This window comes from Miniopterus natalensis, chromosome 16 (genome assembly GCF_054644295.1).
Source record: "Miniopterus natalensis isolate mMinNat1 chromosome 16, mMinNat1.hap1, whole genome shotgun sequence".
Taxonomy (NCBI): Eukaryota; Metazoa; Chordata; class Mammalia; order Chiroptera; family Miniopteridae; genus Miniopterus; species Miniopterus natalensis.
Window position 1 is genome coordinate 31,707,289 of NC_142096.1, and position 23,119 is coordinate 31,730,407.

Here is a 23,119-nt window from a genome sequence, read left to right on the forward strand (position 1 = left end):
ACAATTAGGGTCCTGCACCTGCAGGACTGAGGGTTAGACTTGAAGCCCTGGGAAATACAAGCTCGTGGGCAGGGGTGCTCTGTGATCCACTGGACAGACAGCCATCCACCACCGTCGCCCGCTGGTCAAACACACAACTAGCATGTTCCTAATTCAGACTAGCAAATAAAGCCAGGGGAGAAAACGTTCAGGCTTCCGAGAATGACATAGAGCAACAAATAACTGTTCAATCGTGTGGGCCATGGGCGGGACGGGAGGAATGGCTGAGGAGGGCCCTGGGGAGGCATGGGCTTGAGCTGGCTTTGTAGGTTTACACGGGTGGAGAGTTGGTCCCTGGCACCCTGGACAGGGATGGAAGTGTGTGGGACCTCGGAGGAAGCGGGGACACAGAGGGCAGGAAGTCCAGGTTTTGAAGCCCTTGGTGTGATGTTGGAGACTACAGGGCTGACAGCACCTTGCCGTGTCGTAAACGCCCAGCTGCTGCAGGGTCTCGAAGCAGAAACAGGCCTCAGAAGCCTGCCATGGTGACAGTGCAGAGGCTGGGTCCCAGGAGAGGGACTCGAAGCGAGAGAACAACTCATATGTCAACACAGGAGTGTGGTCAGAAGGGCTACCAAGTCTGCTGTTAGTACTTTGTCCCTCCCTTCAACTCTCCCAATTTTTCTCCTCCGTTCTATGTCAACTCAGCTACTGTATTTTATCGGCTTCTGCTGTGCACACATTACCTCATTTAACTCTCCCAGCTAACATGAAGTGCATACTCCTTTCCCCAGATTTTTAGGTGAAGAACAAAGGGGCTGCTTGGAAGTTAAGCAACTGGCCCAAGGTCGTGCAGCTGACTAGCCGACAGTGGACCAGAGGCCTGGCCTTGAATTCCAGCTCAGGTCTGCCTGGGCTGAAGGCCAACAATCCTGTGTGCGTGTGTGCGTGTGTGTGTTGGCAGTCTCCCTGCTATCAAGGGAAATTAGAAAATGTGATTTCTTAGCAGAGGCTTTAACAGTCAAGTTCTACAGGGTTTTTTTATGCTTTTATATCAACATCACATTGTCCAGGAAGAATTTCTCTCTGCCCTGGCCAGATGGTTCAGTTGGAGTGTCGCCCCATACACCAAAAAGGCTGTGGGTTTGACTCCCAGTCAGGGCACATACTTAGGTTCTGGGTTCAGTTCCCATTGGGGCACATATGGGAGGCAAATGATCAACGTCTCTCTCTCTCTCTGTCTCTCTCCCTTCCTCCCTCCCTCCCTCCCTCCCTCTCTTCCTTCCACTCTCTGTAAAAATCAATGGGAAAATATTCTCAGGTAAGGATTAACACCAAAAAAAGTCTATAATTCCCTGGCAGGAATGATCCAGGTGAGGGTGGGACCACAGAACCAAGGACTCACACTCCTATCTTCCAGCTCCACTATTCTTAGTTCAGAACTTCCATCCTCAAGGTCATCTCAAGGTCCAGTATGGTGCTGAAGCTCTCACCTCAAGTCCATGATCCAGGCAGGCATCTGGAATGAGGACAGCAAGGAAAATGCCCTGTCATAAGGTGAACTTTCCAGAAGTCTCTCCAACCAATTCCACTGGAAACTAATCAGCCTTTCGGGCCACCAGGGGGACTGGAAGTGGGTGTTATTCTCAGCAGCAATGCGCTCAGCTAAGAATCTGATACTCAGGAAGAAAGCCAGGAGAGATACCGAGCAGGCAACCAGCAGGCTGTGCTTCTCAGATAACCTGCATCAGCAAGAAAGCCAGCAGTTAATTACAGTTCAGACAGTATTCTAGGATCCCACTGCATGTGGGTGATGGGAATCAGAGCCTCGGACCTCACTTTTCTGCAGGACAGAGGAGGAAAAGCTTTGAAAACATATTTGAGGGTCTTTCAAAGTTTGTCTTTAATTTTTTAATGATCTTTTGGTATTTTAATAAAAGAGGTTTGCTCCCATCAAGAAAGCTGAAGTTTCCGAGACCTGTCAAATTTTTCTTTCATTCTAGCTCCAATATAAGTGCTTAGACTGATGAGGTCAATATATGAAGCACGAGAAATACAACTATAGGGTCAAGAAGGTTGCTTCTGGATCTAGGAAGTTCAACAGTGAAAAAGATGCTCCTATTACACACATAACCACCAACCTGAGGCTCTTCCCTAAGAGCTCAGCTTGTCCACAGAACTAAGTTGTATCTTGAGATTTGCAGGGTGAAAATTGTGTCAAATTTTAAAGTCAACCCCAAAGAGGATTATCTTGCTTCCCTAGAGCCACCATTCTGGCCTCTCACAGGTAAAGTGGACTCCTTGGCACCCTTGGTTTTCTTCCCCACTGGCCCAGTGTGGTTCAGGACTGAGGCAGCCTGGGGAACTCTTTGAGAGGTCAGAGTTCAGCCATCACCTAAGCAATTCTGATTGGGAGAACTGACGATGAAAGGACCAGCTCTGCCCATGATCCCAAACTGGCCCAATTTCAAGTAGATACACGAAAAGTCTCTGAATCATGATTCCAAGTTTTCCGATCATGCCAGAAATAAAAATCTGCAGAATTTCTAAGACCCACAAGACCATTTTTCAACTGCTACTAACTTCGCAGAACCACTGTCAGACCTTGCTGAATTTGGGGAAACAGTTTCAGTTCACCTCAAAGTAAAACAGAGGCCTATTTTTAGAGACTAGGGTATTCAGGGTCTTGCCATTCTGGGAACAAACAATATCACTGTCCCTTCTGTTTGAATGAGCACAGCTGTCTGGGCGGAGATGTAAATATCCCCTGGCCTGTTGTGAATCCAAACACAACAACGTCAGGCTGGTGTGTGAGAACCAGGAAATGGAGCTGCCGACAAATTGCACAGAGCTGATCTAGTCTCCTTATCTGATCTACGTGGAATGAGACCAACAAGACAGACGACGCACTTGGGCCTCCTTTAGAAATTAGTTGATCCGTGCTTCTCCTAGAAATGCGAAGATCCTGATGGGGCAGCCTTTATTTTCTGTTCTCTGTATTTTATGATGTTCTGACACCTTGGCTGGCCTAGCTGGCCAGGGAGAGACTGTCCCTTCCAGGGCTAGCTAACTCCTAAGACAATAACTTACCTGGAACACACCTGTCACATGCAAACCAACCAATCCCGAGTCCCCTCAACCACCTCCTTTATCTAACTTTCACACACCAAGTCGGGATTCTCCCTGCCCTAACCCAACCCGGGGCCAGGTACCAGACACCTAGAGACAGCCCCGATGCCCCAGAGCCTGCCAGAATGCTTCAGCCAGCAAATCCTAAGCTGTTTCCTGCAGAAAACACAATCGAGGCTCTGGCTTCCGTTTTCCCCTCACTCCTTTCTGTCCCCCAACCAACACTGTGATTCCCCAGGTGGTCCTCTGTGGTGTGGCGTGCCTCCCCCTCTTAGGGAATCTCAAAGGCATTATTAGCCTGTCTGTGTTCTCATTCAGTCACCTCCATAAATTGAAACCCACTTGTTCCATCACTGACACAAACCCCCATTCACTGGTGCCTCAGAAATAGTACTAAACGTAGACTTGCAGAGCCCCAGTTCTCTCTACATCCACGGTCCAGTCTGCTGGCCCCGTCTGTGTGCGCTTGTGTAAATATGACATCTAATAAGAGAAAAATACTTTCTCAGTTGTGTATGTCAGAAAAGTCTCATCTGCTAAGTGATATATTATTACTTCAGTCTGTCCTCATGTCATCCCATTGACTTTCAAGAAACTGAGGTTCAGCAAAATTAAGTCACTTGTTTCCAGCCCCACAGCTAGGAAATGCTAGAGGCCAGGCCCATCCAGACTCCGCAGATTCCACCAGGCACTCGGCCTCCAATGCACAGTCCTGCAGAGGGAAAGAGGAGATGGCACAATCTTTCTAGAAGGCAACTGTGCAACACATACTGAGGGCTTTAAAAATGGCCATGTTCTTTGCAGGTCACATCTTTAAGAATACATGCTGAGGAAATAAGGTAAGATTTACCCCCAAATTTGTGAACAAGATGTTCATAGCATTATTATGTATTATAGTGAGAAAGTGCCAAGAGCTACATGTCAAAGAGAAATAGTTACATAAGTTATAGTGTTTCAGTTTAAAATTCAATGACTCCAATGACAGCAAAATCTTTTAAAAGACATGATATGAAAGTATGTTTCGTAATGAAGTGAAAGTATATTTCCTATCATTCTATTTTATAAATATAAAAATAATTTACCTATACACGAATAGATAAAGGACTGGGACGGAAACCCCAAAGTTATTATTGTGATGAGATTATGGCTCTTTTTAAAAATCTCTGTGCTTTACATATTTATTATGATGAATACATTACTTTCATATTCATAAAAATAAAGTTTCTTATACAATATTCATTCTTCAAAAGCCTGGTTTGTACTCAACTTTCTGGATTGCACTTATTGCCTCAAGACACCTCTACTTAAAAGAAATGTTTCCAAAGGTTTAGAATATATAGACTGTATAAGTAAATGTTATGCATTCCATATGAGCAATATTACAGTCAATAATGTAACATAATCAATTTAACTCACATGAAGCCCCCCAAATTAAAATGTGTTCATTATTAGGAATAAAATTAGAAATTGTTTTATTTGTAGCAAACGTCTGTTTATCTTGAATCCAACCTACTGGAAAACTAAGATAAACATAATTAGTCCATGCTGTACAACTGAAGGGTAATTACTGTTCATAATGATGACCCCAAGGCATTGCAAAACCCTGAAATGCCTTCTAAGCCACCAAAGGAGGGTTTCGTTACATTTAGAATAACTTCGTTGCTGAGACTGCTTGATTATGCTGACTTCTCTGAGAATTGGCTAACCTACATTTGGCAGGTAGAGTTACTGTCAGTAAGCTCAAATTGTCTATCAATCAGAACCCCTACTCCCTGATGTTTTTGAATAAACTGAAGTGCACTCTATGAAATGCCTCTGGACTCTTGGCTCTAATCTGCCCTTAGGACTTGGGGGATGGAGTTTAAGGGACTGGCAAAAAGAAAATCCTGCAGACAGCTCAAGAGAACCCGGGGATGGCCCTGTCTAAAGATAATTCCATTAGCAGAGGCATAAAGGGAGACTTCGGCACAACTGCTCTAAAGAGGTCAGAAGGCAGACGAGTTTTGGCCAGTGGGAGGCCGGGAGGAGTCTGGCTGTTGGAACCGCAGGATGCTCTGGCCGGAGGACAATGGCACAGGAACTATTCTTTTCAGTGCCCCCTGGGGGAAACTCCAGCTCCCTCTTGGGAAATGAAAACAAGGCCACAGGTTTGGGGTCAGCACCCTGGGCTGGGACCACCCACCTTGCCCTGCAGAGGAGTTCCGCTAGGTCTCCTGAAATCGCACGATTGCTCCTTGGGACCAGACGGGGCCTCATGGCTGTGCTGACCGAAACATCAAGGAGCTGCAGGCAGGTGAGTGGCCCTGGGTCGTGGTGGTGTTACCTCTGCCAGGGGTCCAAGAGCCACAGGAGAGTAGCAGGATAGCCAGCATGCCGTGCCTGAGCGGTTAGGCCGGCTTTGCCCACACTAAATGCAGTGTGTCCGTCTAGAGCTGGCTATCCAACAGGGCAGCCACTGGCCACATGCGGCTATTTAAAGTAATTAAAATTAAATAAAACGAAAAATTCAGTTCCTCGGTCACTCTAGCCACATTTCAAGTGCTCAATAGCCACATGAAGCCAGTGGCTACTGTATCAGACTGAGCAAATACAGGGCATTTTCACCACCGCAGATGGTTACAAGGCCCAACTCACATGGAAGCCAGCATCGATGCGGGAATGGAGCAGAGGACAAGGGTCTTGTGAATTTTCATGACAAGATCAAGACATCAGTAGAGGCTCGTGCTCGCATCTGGCTGCCTGGAGCTGAGCCCCTGGGCCCGCAGGTGCACCCTGCTCGTGCTGGGGTTCCCCACCCACCCCAGGAGCGTGAGGAGCACCGCGTCGCGCTCGCCACCTGGGACATGGCCTCGGGCATCCTGTATAGACTGCTCATCAGTTTCACCACCTGGGGCAGAGGCAAGATTGGGAGGTGAGACTATTCTCTTGGACTCTTTCTGCCTCCAAGCAGCTCCCTGCCCACAGGTAATAATTAGCTACTCCCAGAAGAAGAAAAGTCAGTTTGACAATTTTTTTTCTACCCCAGGCCTTCAAGACCCTGTCACCCCACCCCTCCCATCCTTCAGCTGAGCAAACCACCTGGCGGCCGATCCAGGCAGCTTCCTCGGTTCTCCAGCTTGAAGACAGGCCGGCTTTGCCCAGAAAGGGCAACTGTTTGTGACATAATGGTTCTTTCCAGGGTAATTTTAGCATTTATTAGTCATTGTGCGCTCTAGAATACGCGCTGTCTCCAAGGGCCTCCTGCTTCCTGTGGCGATGACCTACCCCACACCCCACCTTGGTGAGGTTCCCGCCGCTCGAGAAGAACACTCCCGAGCCCAACAATTGACTATATCTTAAGCACAATAAGTCGATCTTTTTTTAAAAAATGGGGCTGAAAGTCAAACCTTGTAAAATAATTCAGACATTTTAGTGTTGTTCTGATTACATACAATTCCCACAAGAAGGGAAGTACCTTTAAAATCAGGACTATTCAATACTAGTACAGGATTTCCTCTTGTTGTTGATAATTTCCTCCTCACAGAAGACACAACGCAGTCCAAACCAGATTCAAAGGAGGTGGCCAGAGACAGCGCGGCATCTACATTCTGGGGGAGCATTGTTCAATCTAATTGATGTTTTCCTTGCAAGGCAATAGAGTGAGTGCAACTATTTTTATCTAGAACAGAATAGGTTTCCCCTAAACTTAGGATTCTCCCACCTCCAACTAGCTTTATATATAGTCAGAATCACAAGATGTACCTTTCCAAAGTGCATGTTTCCATGAAATAAATTATCAACAATGGGCAAATTCAAATGCCAAACTTTGTTCTCAATCAGTGGGCAAACCTCTATCAGCCACAGAGTTTTGAACTGTGGGAATTCTGGCTCAACCATGACATTTTCAATGGATTCTATCTTCTCGGCAGGTATGGGGCCTATAAAAGGGTCCTCGACCTTCATGAAATTAAATACCTCCCTCTTTGCTACAACAATGACACATATATCTGCTAATCGGTTTAAGTTGCCTGTAGAGGCTGATGCCTTCAGTCCTATATGGTCGAGTCTCTAAGCAGAGAACAAGCCCTATCTCTTGTGTGTACAACAGCAGTAAACCATGAAGCACATTCTGGCAGAACATTTTTCCAATTTCCTCCCTTCAGTCAATGGGGCACAATTCAATCTTCACAATTTGACCTGACTTGTTAGAAATAAACTGTTAGCCTCTTATCCAATGACATAAACACACCTAATGAAAAAGGTGGTTCCAGCTTTAGGTTGACTATGATTATGAAAAATAAACTGTCTACAAGGGGAAGGTGTCATGAATAGTAACAGGAAACCTACAAGAGACCATCATCACCCAGACTTTTTAGAATTTTAATGTGAGAACTTCATTAAGTGGAAAGACACCAGTCAGCATAGCCCAGAGAGCAGGACAGGCATTCAAGAATTTCTTTTGACTATCGTACGACCCAGCACTTCCACTTCTGGGTATTTATCTGAAGAAATCCAAAACATTCATTCAAAAAGACATACGCATCCCCAATGTGCATTGCAGCATTATTTACAATAGTCAAGATATGGAAGCAGACCAGGTGTCCATCAATAAAGAAGATATGGAATATACACACAATGGAATATTACTCGGCCATAAAAAATGAAATCTTCCCGTTAGCAAAAGCATGGATGGACCTAGAGGGTACCGTGCTGAGTGAAATAAATCAGAGAAAGACAAATACCAATGATTTCACTTATATGTGGAATCTATAAAACAAAATAAATAAACAAACAAAACAGAAACAAACTTATAGAGAACATTTTGATGGTTGCCAGATGAAAGAGAGGTAGGCGGAATGGTTAAAAAGGGGGAAGGGATTAAAAAAGTACAAATTGCCAGATATAAAAACAGTCACAGGGAAGTAAAGAACAGCACAGGACATATAGTCAATAATATTATAATAACTCTGTGTGGTGCCAAGTGGTTTCTAGACTTACCAGGGTGACTACTTCATAAGTTATATAAATGTTTCATACTATGTTTTACACTGAAACTAATATAATATTGTATGTCAACAGCAATTGAAAAATTTTTTAAGTTTCTCTGCAAAGAAATGTTCTTGAATAATTAAGTGAAGAATGAACGTACAATCTGATGAATTTTCACAGTAATGTTATATATTTTCTAGGTCACACCAGCATCTGATGGTCAAAATAAAGTCCCAAAAGAGCAACAAAACCAGCATTTCTCTGGTTTCATCTGCTCCCACTCCCCCGTGCATAAAAGGTAAGAAGGGGGTTCACGGTTCAGACAGACCAGGTTAGAACTGTTGCCCCAACACTCAACTAACCATGTGCGGGTCCCGGGTCAGTTACTTACGTTCTCTGGCTCAGTTTCCTCATCCGTGGAGCAGCTATAACCAGAGGGCCTGCTTCATTGTGCTGTGAACATTAGAGGTAAGAATGTCGGGAGCTAACCGTAACACCTGCCCATGCTAACTATATGCTTATCAACAGTGACGTGATTATAAGTTATATGTTGCTAAATGATTGCTCTTGTTATTATTACGGTGTCATTGTTGTTGTGTGCCAGTTGTGGGAATTTCTCTCAAGCCCAGTTCTGCCTGGCTAGTTTCCTCAGTGGCCCAGAGAGGGCTTGCATGTTCCTCTGGACTCAAGATGCCATTTTTCTCCTAGCCTGCCTAACAGTGGCTCCCAAACTCGTCGATGTCATCTCAAAGCTGCCAAAACCGCAGGAGCATCCAGCACGCCTTCCCTGAGTCCTTCCCAGATGTTCTGTGCTCAGAAGACGTCCTCTCAAGGGCTGGGGCTGGTTCCCTTCACCATCCACTTTGACAGGGACATGTGGGGAAAATGCCCTTCCTCCCAAGTCCCGCTGGGCTACAGTTCAGTCTGGGCTCTCACTGTCACTGCAGTCATTTGGAGAAACACCTTTTTAATTTCTGGACCCTTTTTTTGCAGGACATGGCTTGCGTCCTTGGGACTGAGCTGGAAGGTCTAGGTGACAAACCCATCCTGCTTTCAGAACCACCCCTGTCTCCCAAGGCTGGTGGTCCTTGGTTCTCTCAGTTCCCTCTTTCCACTGTTCTTCTGGGAAGTCACTGGAGTCTTCCCTGGAACTGCGACTGTCCCTTAGACCAGCATGGACCTGGCTGCCTCCCTCGGCAGTCAGCCTGCAGACTGCCACCCAGCCCTGCAGAGTTGACCTGCAAGTCTTCAAGCCTTCAATGGTTTGGTCAAAATAGCATTAAATACTCTGCAATAAGCACCAAAGACCTTTCCCAGGACCCCTCTCCACACCCCCCAAGACTGTAGAGGGTTGTAGCAGGAAAAGAGCCCATCATCAACATTACTACACTTTTCCATGGGGACAGACCCAAACTCACTAGGATCCCCAAGTCACAGCTGTCCATCTCCTCGCTCCCCAAACCCGCCTCTTGTCCTGGGTGGTGGTGTCAGGGGGACTCCAGCCTTGGCTCTGCCCCGCACATGTGTCATTGTCATCCCCGAGCCCCGAGAGCTCCAGCGCCTTCTTTTTGATAAGAAAGGACGTTTAGTGGAAACAGTCATCAAGCCCAGTGAGGGAAGAGCCAGAATTCGAAAGGCCTAAAACTTATCTGGTCTGGGGGCCACTTAAAGTGCACAGAATAATTTCTTTTTACAGTGTTTACAAAAGTACACGACCAGTAGACACATGGCTGCGGCCCCCACACAGGCGTCAGAGGGGCCCGTGCAAGTGGGGGGCCCTGAAGCTTCACCCGGCTCCCGCCTCTGACCTGACCTGTGGTCCTGGCTGCCCAGGGCGCCATGTGCTACAGACGTGCGACGAGGGCAGTGCGAACACAGACCAAGGCTCAGGCGGCAGGTGACGGCTGCGGGGACAACAGTGCCCCTCGTGCCTCGTTAACTCTGACGGCAGCGAGGGGACGGACCACCGTCACACCCAGAGGTAGCCCCCTTGGGTCGCCTGCGCCTGACTTGGCCGAGGTTCCTCGCTGCCTGGCAGTCTGGGCGCCTCCCTTTCTCCTTAGTGGAGAATTCCCTTTCCTTGCTGTCCCGGGGCTGACACACAGCTGTTTTATCTGTGGCCTGACCATCCCTGGAGCTCCCCCACCCGAGGGAGCAGGGAGTATTGTTTTGTTTTGTTTTGTTCCTAAACTCTACAAATAATAGAAGAAATGATATTGTTTGTGGTGGGTGCACCTGCTTCCCCAAAGCGGGGGGGCTGTCTTGTTCTCCATTCCTCTCCACCCCTCCTTTTATCTTGGCTGTCGCTTTGTTGTTCGGTGGGAATGTAAGTGGCTCCTGCTTTCTTAGGGAACTTCCTCTCCCAGGCAATTCTGAGATTCTCCCCAGGGGCCCCCCGGGGCTGTATTGTTTTATTGCACCTCACCCCACCCCCGTTCCATGTAAACCACATAAACACGCACCCAAATGCACAAGATGTTTTTAAAGGAGCAAAAGAGATGCAGATATGATGTTTCCTGGGCATGTGGGCAAGTGTGTGAGAGAGACGGAGACTGAATGTGCTTTACACACACATGTGCATGTTACAGAAAGAGCAAATGGGAGTCTGCATGATTTTCTATGTGTTTTCCCACTAGTCTTGAGTATAACAAAAGTAGACACAATCACTTTTTCTCTGGCCTCCTTTGCTTTTCTCCAAGTTACAAAAAGCTGCAGGTGACTAGCAACTAGATCCCCCTCCAGGTTGTCTCTTCTTTCCCCAGGGCAGGTCTCAGCCCCTGGTTAGGGGTTACTGGATAGCGCCCACAACAAAGCCCACCCCAGGCTGACTGGTGCACAGCGTGGGAAGAAAGTCCTGTCTATTCCAATGTGCAAGTTTCGGGGTACCAGATGTGCCAGCTTCCTCTCTGCACCCCAGCTCCTGGCGTGCTCAGTACAGATCTGTAGAATGACGGTTGAATGAGGTGGCTTGTGCCCGGCCACTTCGCCACTCTGCCTCGGATTCTCAGCCTGATAAATAAGACAGTTGATTTCTTGAATTTTTCTAATGCTATTATGATGCTCTGTCAAAAATGGGTTGGAGTCACCTCAGAAAGAGCTGCACTCAGAATCCTGCCACAAACTCGTTGCTGCTTGATGGTCAGATTCAAGGTCAAGGTCCCCTCCCCATCACAACCCTATTGTCTCTGCCCTGCATGAGGATGTGGGTCTGAGAACCTGGCCTCCACTTTCAGAAGAGCCTCTTCTCACACACTCCACCAGCAATTTACCTATCAGTCCTCCAGCCTCCCACTTATCACCAACCATTTAGTCTAAACATTTTATCTGTGTTGCTCTCCTGGGAACCCTGGGCAGTTGAAATCTGCCCCTACATCTTCTATTCTCTCAATTTCTCTTAATACAGACATTGCGCTCCCCAAATCCCACCCCAAAAGATTAGACTAAAATGTGGCAAGATGGAAACCGATGAGACCCCTTACCTGGGCAGAAGTTGGAGGCGGAGGTGAATTAAGAGCTGAATGTCTAGAGAAGATATTCACCATCGACACATTCGATAAGGGGTCAATATCCAAAGTATATAAGGAACTCAACTTACACACACACACACACACACACACTCTGATTAAAAAATAGGCAGAGGACCTGAATAGACTCTTCTCCAAAGAGAACATGCAAATGGCCAAGAGCCATATGAAAAGATGCGCAACATCACTAATCATCAGAGAGATGCAAATTAAAACCACAATGAGATATCACCTCACACCTGTCAGAATGGCTACCATCAATAAATCAACAAATAACAGCCCTAGCTAGTTTGGCTCAGTGGATAGAGCATTGGCCCTTGGACTGAAGGGTCCTGGGTTCGATTCTAGCCAAGGGCATGTGCCTCAGTTGCAGGCTTGATCCACGGCCCCAGACGGGGCAAGTGCAGGAGGAAACCAAATGATGTTTTTCTCTCTCTTTCTCTCTTCCTTATACTCTCTCTGAAAAGCAATGGAAAAAAATATCTTCAAAATGAGGATTAAAAATAAATAAAAACAAATAAAAACAAACAAGTGTTGATGAGGACGTGGAGAAGGGAACCCTCATGCACGGTTGGCAGGATTGTAAATTGGTGCAGTCACTATGGAGAACAGTATGAAGGTTCCTCAACAATTTAAAAATAGAGCTACCTCATGACCCAGCAATTCCACTTCTGGGTATTTATCTGAAGAAATCCAAAACACGAATTTGAAAAGGCACATGCACCTCCGTGTTCACTGCAGAGCTATTGACAACAGCCAAGGTATGGAAGCAACGCGAGTGCACATCCGTAGGCGAGCAGGTGAAGAGGTGGTGCATGTATGCACTGGGACAGGAAACCTTACCGTTGGGACAGCATGCACAGACCTACAGGGTACTGTGCTAAGTGAAATAAGACAGGCAGAGGACGGCAAATACCATATAATTTCACATATATGTGGAATCCAAAGAACAAAATAAACAAACAAAACAAAAACTCATAGGTACAGAGAGTAACCTGATGGCTGCCAGATGGGAGTGGGGCTGGAGGGCTGGGTGAGAAAGGGGATGAGATTAAAAAAAAGAACTGAATGTCTTCAGGGAGAATCGGTCTTTAGGGGGAATATAAAGCAGAAGGCCAACATCCCTTCTTCCCCACTAAGCATTTGGAAAAAAGGAAATAGACTTGAAGAATCATGTTTGAGTTGGATTATATTTTAAGCAGAATTTTATAATAGTGAAGACAAAATGCTGAAGCAAAACATGAAATGACTTTCCCTGGTAGTTTTTTAAATAAAAGGTAGGGATGGCCGGTCGGGTGTGGCTCAGCTGCTGAGCACCGATCTAAGATCCAGGAGATCGAGGTTTGATTCCCAGTCAGGACACATGCCTGGGTTGTGGGCTCGATCCCCAGTCTGGGGCGTGCAGGAGGCAGCCGATCAGTGACTCTCATCATTGATGTTTCTCTCTCTCTCCCTCTCCCTTCCTCTCTCTGAAATCAATTAAGGTATATTAAAAAAAATAAATAATAAATAAATAAAAGGTAGGGGGTGCTGTGGGAATAGAGAAGTATCTGTTTTGGATCTGTCTTGCTCTGCTTCCCATGGCAACAAAGGGATGGTCTGCATTCACGGATTTACTCAACATATTTACTGGGTGCCTCCCATACATCAGGTGCCGGGTAGGTGTAGAAGTTAAACCAGGTATAACAGACAGTAAACAGGTAACCGAGGATGCATGGTCAGATAACACTAAGGACTACAGAGAAGAGCAAAAGGGGGGAGGGGGCAGGAGGGGGGGAGGGTGAGAGAGGGTGACTCTGTAAACAGGGTTGTGGGGAAGACTACACCCACACGGGGAAGGTGACCTTTGAGCAAAGCCCCTACAGCACAGATTAGAGCAGATCAGCAGAGAGCTGAGAACACTCCCGGTAGAGGGAAAGCTAGTTGCACTGCCTGCAGGTGACAGGCTACTTGGCATGTTCCAACGTCAGCAAAGAGGAAGAGGCAGGAAAGAAGGTCGAGGAAGATGCTCAGCAGCTCAGCTACATCATTCATTCTTTAATTTTATGATTCAAAGCCACATTTGGGGAACATTCCTACTCACTAGAAACAAAACCATGCCCCAGAGAGGGTATTTTTTACACAGCAAAAGTGACTACAGAAAAATGTCCCTGTTCAGCTCTCTCAGGGGTAACAGCCTATCTCTTTGTGCCTAATGTGATATTTTTCAGTCTCTTCTGCGAAATCAAGCCATGGACCACCTAACAACTGTGTGCGGATGATGAAGTTTTCAAATGGAGGCCAGGTCTTTTACCCTGAGTATATGTCAAAACCCAACACAAAGCACTCGATGAAAAATACTAACCTAAGAGTAAGTACGGGGAGACACTTTAGCACACAACTCTAAGGAAGCATGACATCACAGCCTGTTAACACAAAACCTGGAGCTTGCCCAGTCCCCAGACCCACGTCTGACAGCTGTTTACCTTGTTATCCCGGACTCTTGGCCTGGGCAACAGCTGGGCTGCAAACACTGGGTTATACCTGCAAACAGAGCAGAGGAAAGGCCAGGTTCTTTCCTTCCTTCTTTCCCCCTCTCCCTGCCCCCTCTGCAGAGCAGACCATCCGGATCAAGGCCTCAAGGCCGGTACTAGATTTCAAGCTGAGGTTCAGACAGCTTGCTCTCTGGGGGGCTCCTCACTCCCCTGAAATCAGAGGGCCCCGATTAGGGCCTCAGTGTGCTGAGTCACCAGCCAACCGCACACTGGCTCTTGCATTTCAGGCCACCCGGCTGAGAACCCAACTCCTCTTTGGTAAAGTGGACACCAGATCACATGGAGAGCACCTTCACAAGAGGTTCCTGTGACCGTCGGGACTCACAGCAAAAAGGATGATTTTAGTTTCTCTCAGCTTGAGGAAATTTGGCTCCTCAGACGTAATGACAGAAGCCTCTGCCCTTGTCTCTACAGGGTACCCCACACACACCACCCCCAGCTGCCTAATTACTGCCTTGTTTATTTTACAGAAGGCTGGTGTTTACCCATTAAGCATATTCATAAGCATGACAAAGATATCTGAAACTTCTAGCCCAGAAGGAGCCTCGGGATCCCAGCCCAGGAGCTGAGAAATGGCTGCTTCCCAAGGCCGGATCTTGCTGGCAGACAGGTTTTGGTGAATTAGTTACTGACCTATACAAATTGGACAGTTTCACCTAAAAATCTAAAATTGGAGATGCTCTTGAAAACTTGAAAGTTCTGGCAACACTGAACCAACTGGCCTTCAGACAGAAGGTGCTAGAAGACGTGCTCCCTGGGCCAGCACCCACCAGCCATTCCTTGCATGCTGTCCCCGAGGGTGACGCAGGACCACCTTCTAGTCCAACCATTTCATCCCACAGATGAGGAAAGTGGGTCCTGAGAGAATTCTGAATGACTTCCCCAAGGTCATGACTTCCCCAAGGTCACTCAATTAGCTAAGAGCTGAGCAGGAACCAGAATCAGGGTCCCCTTCCCAAGATGCCCCCATTCCCCCCGAGCTCTGGTCAGGAAATAAATCAGCCTCACTTGAAGCAGTGTCTCTGATGACATCAGCTCTGAAATTCTTTTAATTATAAATCATGGCTGGAAACTAATGAAGGCATCAAAGCTGTGGTGCTGGTATAGGCCAGAAGGGTAGGGGGAAGTCTAAGGAGGAGATATGACATTTCCTGAGGGTTTTAAAATATAAGTCATCTATATTTAAAATGTCATGATTTTAGTGAGTAACAGAGCAGGGCAAGGCAATCCTGAATTGAAATCACATCTTAATTTAACAGTAGTGAATAAATTAATAATGATATTTCTTGCCCTTTTTTTTTAGAGGTTTTTTTTAATGCAAAAATTCTGCCCACCATTACATTAATTCATGGTAAAACATACAATGAAAATAAATGGGTAATCATTGAACCTTTCAAGATTCATTATGACCAGGGATGCTATTTCCTCATACGGTAAATTCACAGACCATCTAAACCACGTTTGTTTGTGCGGGTATAAGCATATGTGTAATACAAAAGTATGCTGGCACTAATAACCCTGATGTTCATTTTTTTTCTCACTATATCAATTCAGAATAGAAATGAGAATTTTCCTACGTTCATTTTTCTACATACCACTGGCTTATCACCATAATTCCATCCTGTTTCCCCTGAAGTTTCAACTCCATCTGCACCATTTCCACAAACCCGCCACCTTGAAATGATTTAAAAAGAAACCAAAATATAGTCAATAATATTGTAATAACTATGTATGGTACCAGGTGGCCACTGGAAATATTGGGGGTAACACAATGTAAAGTATATGATTGTCTAACCACTATGCCATAAACCTGAAACCAATACAAAATAATATTCCGTGTAAACTGTAATTGAAAAAAAGTAAAAAAAGAAAAAACAAAATATTTCTTTGAAAAACTATGTAATCTTGAAAATGACCCCCACCTCCCCTTCAAAAAGAAAAAAAGTACTAACTAGATGGTGACAAGTGAAACATTGATGTAACAAGTGAAACATCGGTCACATGCTTCACTCCTTTCTTACCACCTGAGCAGCCATCTAAAGCTGGGTACCCGTAAGATCCACTAAGATGGTCTCAGCGAATGGCTGTTCAGGACTGCTGTAATGTCATTTGAAATCGCGGTGGCTAAAATTAAACTGGCACTTGGCAGAAATGATCATAACACTGCATCACACACTATGACAGAAAGTGTCTGCGTGGCTCAGGCAGCCCTCAGAACAGAGCTGTGTTCACAAGAGAGACTAACGTCCCAGGCTACACAGAGAAAGGTCGAGAGGGAGCGACCCAGAAGTCACTGCTCAAGTTCAAAGTCTAAACTTCTCTTTGCCTTCCTATCTTCATTTAAAAAAAAAAAAAAAAAAAAATCAGGGCAGGGAGGAGGGGCTCAATGATTGGGCAAAGAAAAGGAGGGCTCTACTTTGTCATCCACCAAAGTGGGTTTTCTCCCTGGCCTCCCCACCTCCCTCAGGATCAAGGCCAACTCCTTGCAAGCTAGCGAGGGACCCTCCTTAATTCCAGGAGGAAGACTTTTAAGACAAGGAGAAGGCACCTCTGCTAAGGCCCAGATGACTCCCCTGTTCCGGCAGCACTTCATTCTAGCCTGAAGCATATGTCAGCTTCCTCACTGCACAGCTCAGGAGTCAAATGCAGCTAAAGGGTTAAACACATTCCTTGGAAACAAGACAAGAGAGATTCCTGGAGCTGTGCAGGTGCAGAATTACAGCCTGCCACCACCCATCATGCCACCGATTCCCGGGTCTCAGAGAGAGCGACATTGGGCTTTTCTTATTTTGCCACTTTAAGAAAAAAGAAAGAAATTATAAATTTTCTGCTCTCTCAGTATGGAACCGAGCACACAGGAGATGCTCTCAGTAAATATTTCTGGAATGGTCAACACCGTTTTATAAGATTTCATCAGAGTTCCTTCCCACCTGCTACTCCAGCCTGATATTGAGGTGTCTAGCTCACGGATGGCCAATTTAGGGCCATGTCATTGGATGTAACAGCTAAAGGGCCATGTCCCCTTGTGGGAGTCAGGCCAAAGCCTGCCCTGTCATGAAGTCATCTTACTCAACAGCATACATTCACACAGTTTAGAATTCCACAAATACTGAAATTGTTAACCTGATGATCCTGCAAAATGCAAACAAGAGAAAATTTATCTTTTCTTAGCCAACAGAGGGAAAGAAAGGCCAAGGTAGGCAAGACACGCAGCAGAATAGTTTGTTCCCTCTTCTTTATTGAGTCACAACACATCAGTACAACAGAGGTCAAACCCAGGTCAGTGGAGGGCATTCAAGCTACACCTGCTAAATGAATAAACCTGTAAAAGGATGCTTTTATAGCCCGAATCAAATGAAATAAACCAAAAAAGAAGGCAGCAAAGCCCTTTGACATATCTCAACAGCCACATCTCCATGCACCAAAAAGGAAAACACAACATAAAAATTTCCAGTGAAAAGAAAATATGGCCATTCCTGGGAGAATTACATTATGCTTTTAACAGGTTCCACTGGACTATCTGGCTGACCACATGCCCACCTGGTTCACCTATCCGTGTTAATATCTGTGAATTTGAGATCTGTGAGATTAAAAATGCATCGCACTGCTTGGGGCTGATAAATGCAGGCATAGTTTATGCAATTACTTCAGTCTCCATGCAGCCAACTGCAAAAGGAAACCTAAGCTACAAGTGGCTCTCCTAACTAAGCCAGAACTGGTGGACAGCAGCAGTTGGTCATGAACTCAGGGCTCCTGATGGGCCGGTTGTATATCCACCTTTCCTGCTGTAGGAGGCAGAGAATTCATCTTCTTTCTTGGATAAAGCTGATCATCTGATTTGTCAACGCTTTGTTCAGAAATATAAAATTCAATATTCCCCCCCCCAAAGAATATTATTTATACACCTTAATCATCAAAATATTAACAAATAGTGTCATGTTAACATTCAGCATAGTGGTTTGGAAAATTAATTCTAAAAACAGAATGTAACTCTACAGAGAAAAACAGCCCCAAAATACTAAATGTTAGAATTCCCTAAACCTTGAGGCAAAAACGGAATCATTCTTAGACGGATAGGTTTACAAGTAAATTAGGCACAGCACAAACCTATCAGCAAGTGTTGGTTTATACTATTTCCATTTAATATTTGGAATAAAATTTAACTAGTTTTTAAAAACTGCTAATACATGTCAATGATAAAAAAAAAATTAAAAAAGAAAAAGTAAACCAACAAACCTTTAGTCTTTCAACAAAATTTATCTGGAATTGTACCTTTTTCCTCTTTATGTTACTGACGACTTTAAGGTGATGTTGGCCACCGCCCAGCTCAGCTGGGATGGTAAGCTGTCCCCTCCCACATTTTACAGCATCAGTTCTTTAAAAAGCTCCGATCTCCGTCCCCCACGGTCTATAGGGCTTGCCAAGGTTTGCTGCCTGCGTGGGCGCCGAAGGGCTCAGTGCATTGGGAGAGAGCAGGTGGAAGGAGCCAAAAGAGAAGGGGAAGGCAGACAGGGAGGCCACGGAGGACAGCAGGGGCGGCGACAGTTTGGAGGCCGAGGTGACCACGGGGAGCACCGATCCCAGGCCGCCGCTAGGGGGCGCTCGCAGGGCGGGCACCTCGGGAGGCGCCGCGGCCAAGCGGCCCTGGTGGTGCGGGTCCGTGGGGGGGGCCGCCGAGCCGCCGTTCCCGTGGCTGTTCTGCGGCAGCAGCAGCGGGTGCGCCACGTGCGGGGGGTGTCCGAAGGCGCTCCCCCAGGGGAGGTGTCCGAGGCCCGCGTGCGCGCCGCTCGCCGCTTCCCGCTGGGAGGCGTAGTTGTTCAGATGCGAGACCAGGCGGACGCGAAGCGGGTCGGAGGCGTCGAGCCCTTCGATGATGCTCAGGTAGCGGGCGACCTCGGCCAGGCACTCCCGGAACCCCAAACTCCGATAGTCCATGGCCAGGGCGTGCGCGTCGAAGTAGCCTGGGGCAGGGAACAAAAGGAACACCTTGAGGCTCTGCTCGGGGCGCCTCTCTGCAATCCCGGAGGCGGCCCTCCCCGCAAAGGCCTCCGTCCTGCAAAGACCTCGTTCGCGGGCTCTTCTGAAAGTCCAGATACTTGGGAGTCGACCAGAATCTTTGCATTCATCAACATGAGGCGTATGTGTTCGCTAATGCGAGTTCAAAGCCCAATTAGAAGCTGCCGAGCAGAAATTAGAATTGTACCCGACCGGCAGATGAAACTATGTTCGTTCCTTTAATGTTTTCCCTCAACAACAACAAAAAATACATCAAGGGCGCAGAAACCACAGAGCAGTGAAATTCATTAGACACACAGATGTAAGTTATCATCATGGAGCTTTTAGGCGCTTGGTCCCGAGGAAAGCATTTCCCAGCCGGAGACCCACAGGCCCCCGTCCCCCACCTTCCGTTAGGTTTTCTCTGCTTAACCACAACAGGTTTCTTTCCTCAAGAGTCATGTGGTAGCTCTTTTTTTTTTTTTTTTTTAAATTCTGTATATAAAATTAAGACCATACACTTTTATAAAAACCTTTCTTCTCGAAAGGGCCATGCACAAATGTGGTGAGAGCTACCTGATCTTCATCAGGGCTGTCACAGTTTTAGGGCATCTCACACATACCAGGTGTTTTCCAAAAGAAGTGCATTAGCTCAGTTTGCAGAGGGTTGGGGCGATGTATTCACCGGAGAAAAACCTCTGTGTTTTTCTCCGGTGAATGCACAGATAGGCAACCACACACACCACACACTGGTCCCTCCCCACCCCCAGAGCACACAGTAAAAATAAGGCAGCGACCGCAAAGATCCTGGCCTGCGCAGCTGCTCAATCTGCCCCAACACTCAGGGCCCGGGCAGGGGACTGGCGACATGTACCTTTCCCTCCTGCCGTGTGCAGCATCTTCAGGTGATCCACGGTCATCTGCAGGATCTCGGCTTTTTCCAGCTTTGCAGATCCCTGGCGGAGGGAACAGCAAAAGATTGATTTGGCACCACACGCCCTTGGGGAACACCTTAAAATACACATGCATATCTGTGCTCTGTACATCCTAATAGTACAGACTACGGCAAAACGAGTTGTCTTCATAAACCGTGTTGGAATGTGTATGAATTCTTCTCAGCACAAGCAACACGGTTATTTTCCAGGACACGGAGGGGGTTCAGGTGCAGGACAGGGAAGGGATCAGAAGGTGTGGGTGGCTACACTGGCGCTCTACCTACTTTCTCCATTACCTGCTTCTCAAAAGCACTGGGTACCAGCCTCCTCAGCTCAGACAAACTGTTATTGATCCGGTCTCGACGGCGCTTCTCAATGATCTGCAGAAAGCAGGCAAAACAAAGGAGGACACTTCCATTACGGCTGCACATCCCAAAGTGAAGAAAGGTGGTTCTTTCGGTTAATTACGTATTTTTTAAGAGCACTGTAAAAAGACTCACGCCTCTCCGTCTTTTCCTGGCCAAGATCTGTGAAGACGTAGTTGGGGACATGGAACCTAGGGCCGAACTCAAGTTTCTGAATGATTGAGAAAAACAGAACAGGAACCGCCGTTAGGAGAGGGTGGGTGAACCGAGGGGTCGCCCCCACGCTCTCCCTGCACTCAGATTGCTTTGGCAACTTGGGCCCGAGAGCGCCCGGGGGTGCCTGGCTCCGGGATGCGCAGAGGTCAGCGCAGGGCACCGGGCGCCCGGCCCTCGCCGCTGTCACCGCGGCCAGCCCACGCTCGCCTCCCGCTCCGGCTCCGCTCCGTCGCCGCAACTCACCCATTCTCATCCGCGCTCTCCTTCTCCACCTCGATGGTCTCGTCCAGCTCGCTGTCGGAGGAGCTGTACTCGGGGTGGGCTCGCTTCATGCTGGCGCGCGGGGGTCGGGGCGGGCGGGCGCGGGGCGGCGGGCAGGGAGGAGCTGACAGCAGCGGCCACTCCGCGCTCGGCTGCTCGCGGTCCGCGCGCACTGATCCCGCTCACGCTCTGCCTCGGGTTAAAACTCAACCATCCCTTTCCCACGCTGCGCCCCTTCCCAGGGCCCTGGGGAGGGCGGGGAGTGCAGGGGGCGGGAGAGGGGGCGGGGGCGGGAGCGCGGCTCCCGGGCAACAGCCTGCCCTCCGCCAGTCCGGCCCCTCGCTCCGCTGATTGGCAGCGGCTCAGGGGAGGGGCGCGGCCCGGGCCGAGGGCCAGGGCGAACCCTGCGCCCGCCCCCTGCGCCAGCCCCTGCCCGGCGGCGGTGCGTCGGCTCCGCGGGGGCTCTGCGGGCCGCCGCTGGTGGGAAGGAGGCGGCGCGGGCGGGGGAGGCCAGGCGGGGAGACCAGCGCGCGGGCGGCCGCGGCCCCGCCCCGCCCCGCGCGCCCCGATTGGCCTGGCCGCGCGCCAGGGCCGCGCCTGCAGCGCCACCGGTGAGCCGCACGCGCCGCGGGCCGTGGGAAAGTGCCGGCGCCGCGGCCGCCAGCCAATCGGGCGGCTGGCGACGGCGACGGCGGCTGCGCTGGCGGCGGCGGCGGCGGCGCTGGGCGTCCGCATGAATGGAGAAGAATGGGCGGGCGGGGGCGCGGGGCCGCGCGAGGGCGCGCGGGCGGGGGCCGGGCGGCCGGGCCCCCCGTGTGAACCTGTAATCGGAATCCGGGCGCCAGGAGGCCTCGGAAGCCGCCGCCCTGCGCCGCGTCGAGGCCCAGCGGCGGGAGGCGGCGCGCTGGCGGGGCCGCTGCACCTGGCGGGTGGCGCGCCGGCCGCTGCGCGAGGGCGCTGAGCGCGGGCCGCGGGGCCGGCAGCCGGGGCGGGAGCCTGGCGCGGCAGGACGTGGTGGCGGCGGACGTGCTTTTCGGTTTCTGGGGCCGTGTCCCCACTCGCGGCCGGCCTCGCTTCCGCCCGGCCTTCCCGGCCTGCGGGATGGGCTGCGTTGGCCTGTGCATCCAGTTTCCCGCGAAGCCGAGCGCTCGTTTTCTGGGCCGACTGTGGGGAGGGGAGGCTGGGGATATTCATTATGGGTTTTGTTTGTTTTGTTTTTTTCAGGCGTTGGTGGTCAGGTCCTCTCAAGGGGCGACAGGGTGGCGGGTCGGCCATGCGTCTGAGGCCTCCGTGTGCGGGATTGCACTCGCACACACGCACACACACGCGCACACACGCACGCAGGTCTGGCCTCAGTGGTGGCGCGGCGAGTACTGAGTGCTAAGTGAAGCCCCCCCCCCAAAAAAAAATTGTAGATCTGGGACTGAGTTCTGATTCGAGGATTTGGAGAAGCAGCCAGGATGGTTGATCTGAATCTGGAAATCCAGGCTTCTCGGCCCCTTACAGGGAGCAGAGCCCCGTTTTCCTCTGAGGGCGGCTCTTGCGGCTGCTGACCTTGCAGTCTGTCAGGGAGGAGGGACAGATAAATATTGTTGAGGGTGCTACAAATTTCTCTCCTCTGCAAATAGCTTCTCCATTTCTAACCCCCCTGAATTACTGTTCTTAGTGCCATCCTAACAGGTTTGGGACGCTGCACACTGAGTGGCCTGAGCCTAATTTGTCTATTTTTCTCAGCTCCTCGCCCCCACACACACGTGTTCTGGCTCCTACTGAACCTCATTCCACTTCACCTTCACCCCCAGCCCCTCAGCCCTTCCTCTGGCCTCCTCTGGCCCCTGCCTTGGCTAGGCCCCTCCACCCGCCATCTGGAATTTGTTCCTGCCTGCACGCTAGACATTCCACCTGGTGCCACTTGCCAACTGTGCAGCCAAGATCAATCCTGCTGCTTGCCTGCCCTGCTGCTGCTCACAGGTAACAGAGTTCTCTGGGGGCTGCTGTCATTACAAAACTAGAAGTTCAGCCTCCCATGCTCCTTTCCAACCATCTGTAGGCAAGCACATAACTGTCGTCTGCCTCTTCCGTCCTCTAACCTGATGGAACCATCCACCCACTCCCACCAGCTTCCCAGAAGACCCTCTGACATTCTGTTTCTCCCCAAAGTGACAGGTCACCCTGCCCCAGAAATCAGTGTGTCCACTACCCCTCTAAGGTTC

General features: G+C 48.9%; 1 protein-coding gene across 1 annotated transcript; it reads right to left on the reverse strand.

The window, feature by feature from the left end:
- Positions 1 to 17,352: 17,352 nt before the first annotated feature.
- On the reverse strand, positions 17,353 to 20,999 carry HEY1 (hes related family bHLH transcription factor with YRPW motif 1). The gene is made up of 5 exons (XM_016215995.2): positions 20,889 to 20,999; positions 20,565 to 20,640; positions 20,361 to 20,444; positions 20,004 to 20,085; positions 17,353 to 19,095 (listed from the first exon to the last, which is right to left on the reverse strand). Exons 1-5 carry the CDS (start codon positions 20,975 to 20,977, stop codon positions 18,512 to 18,514), a joined length of 915 nt encoding a protein of 304 aa, XP_016071481.2. The 5' UTR covers positions 20,978 to 20,999; the 3' UTR covers positions 17,353 to 18,511.
- Positions 21,000 to 23,119: the final 2,120 nt, after the last annotated feature.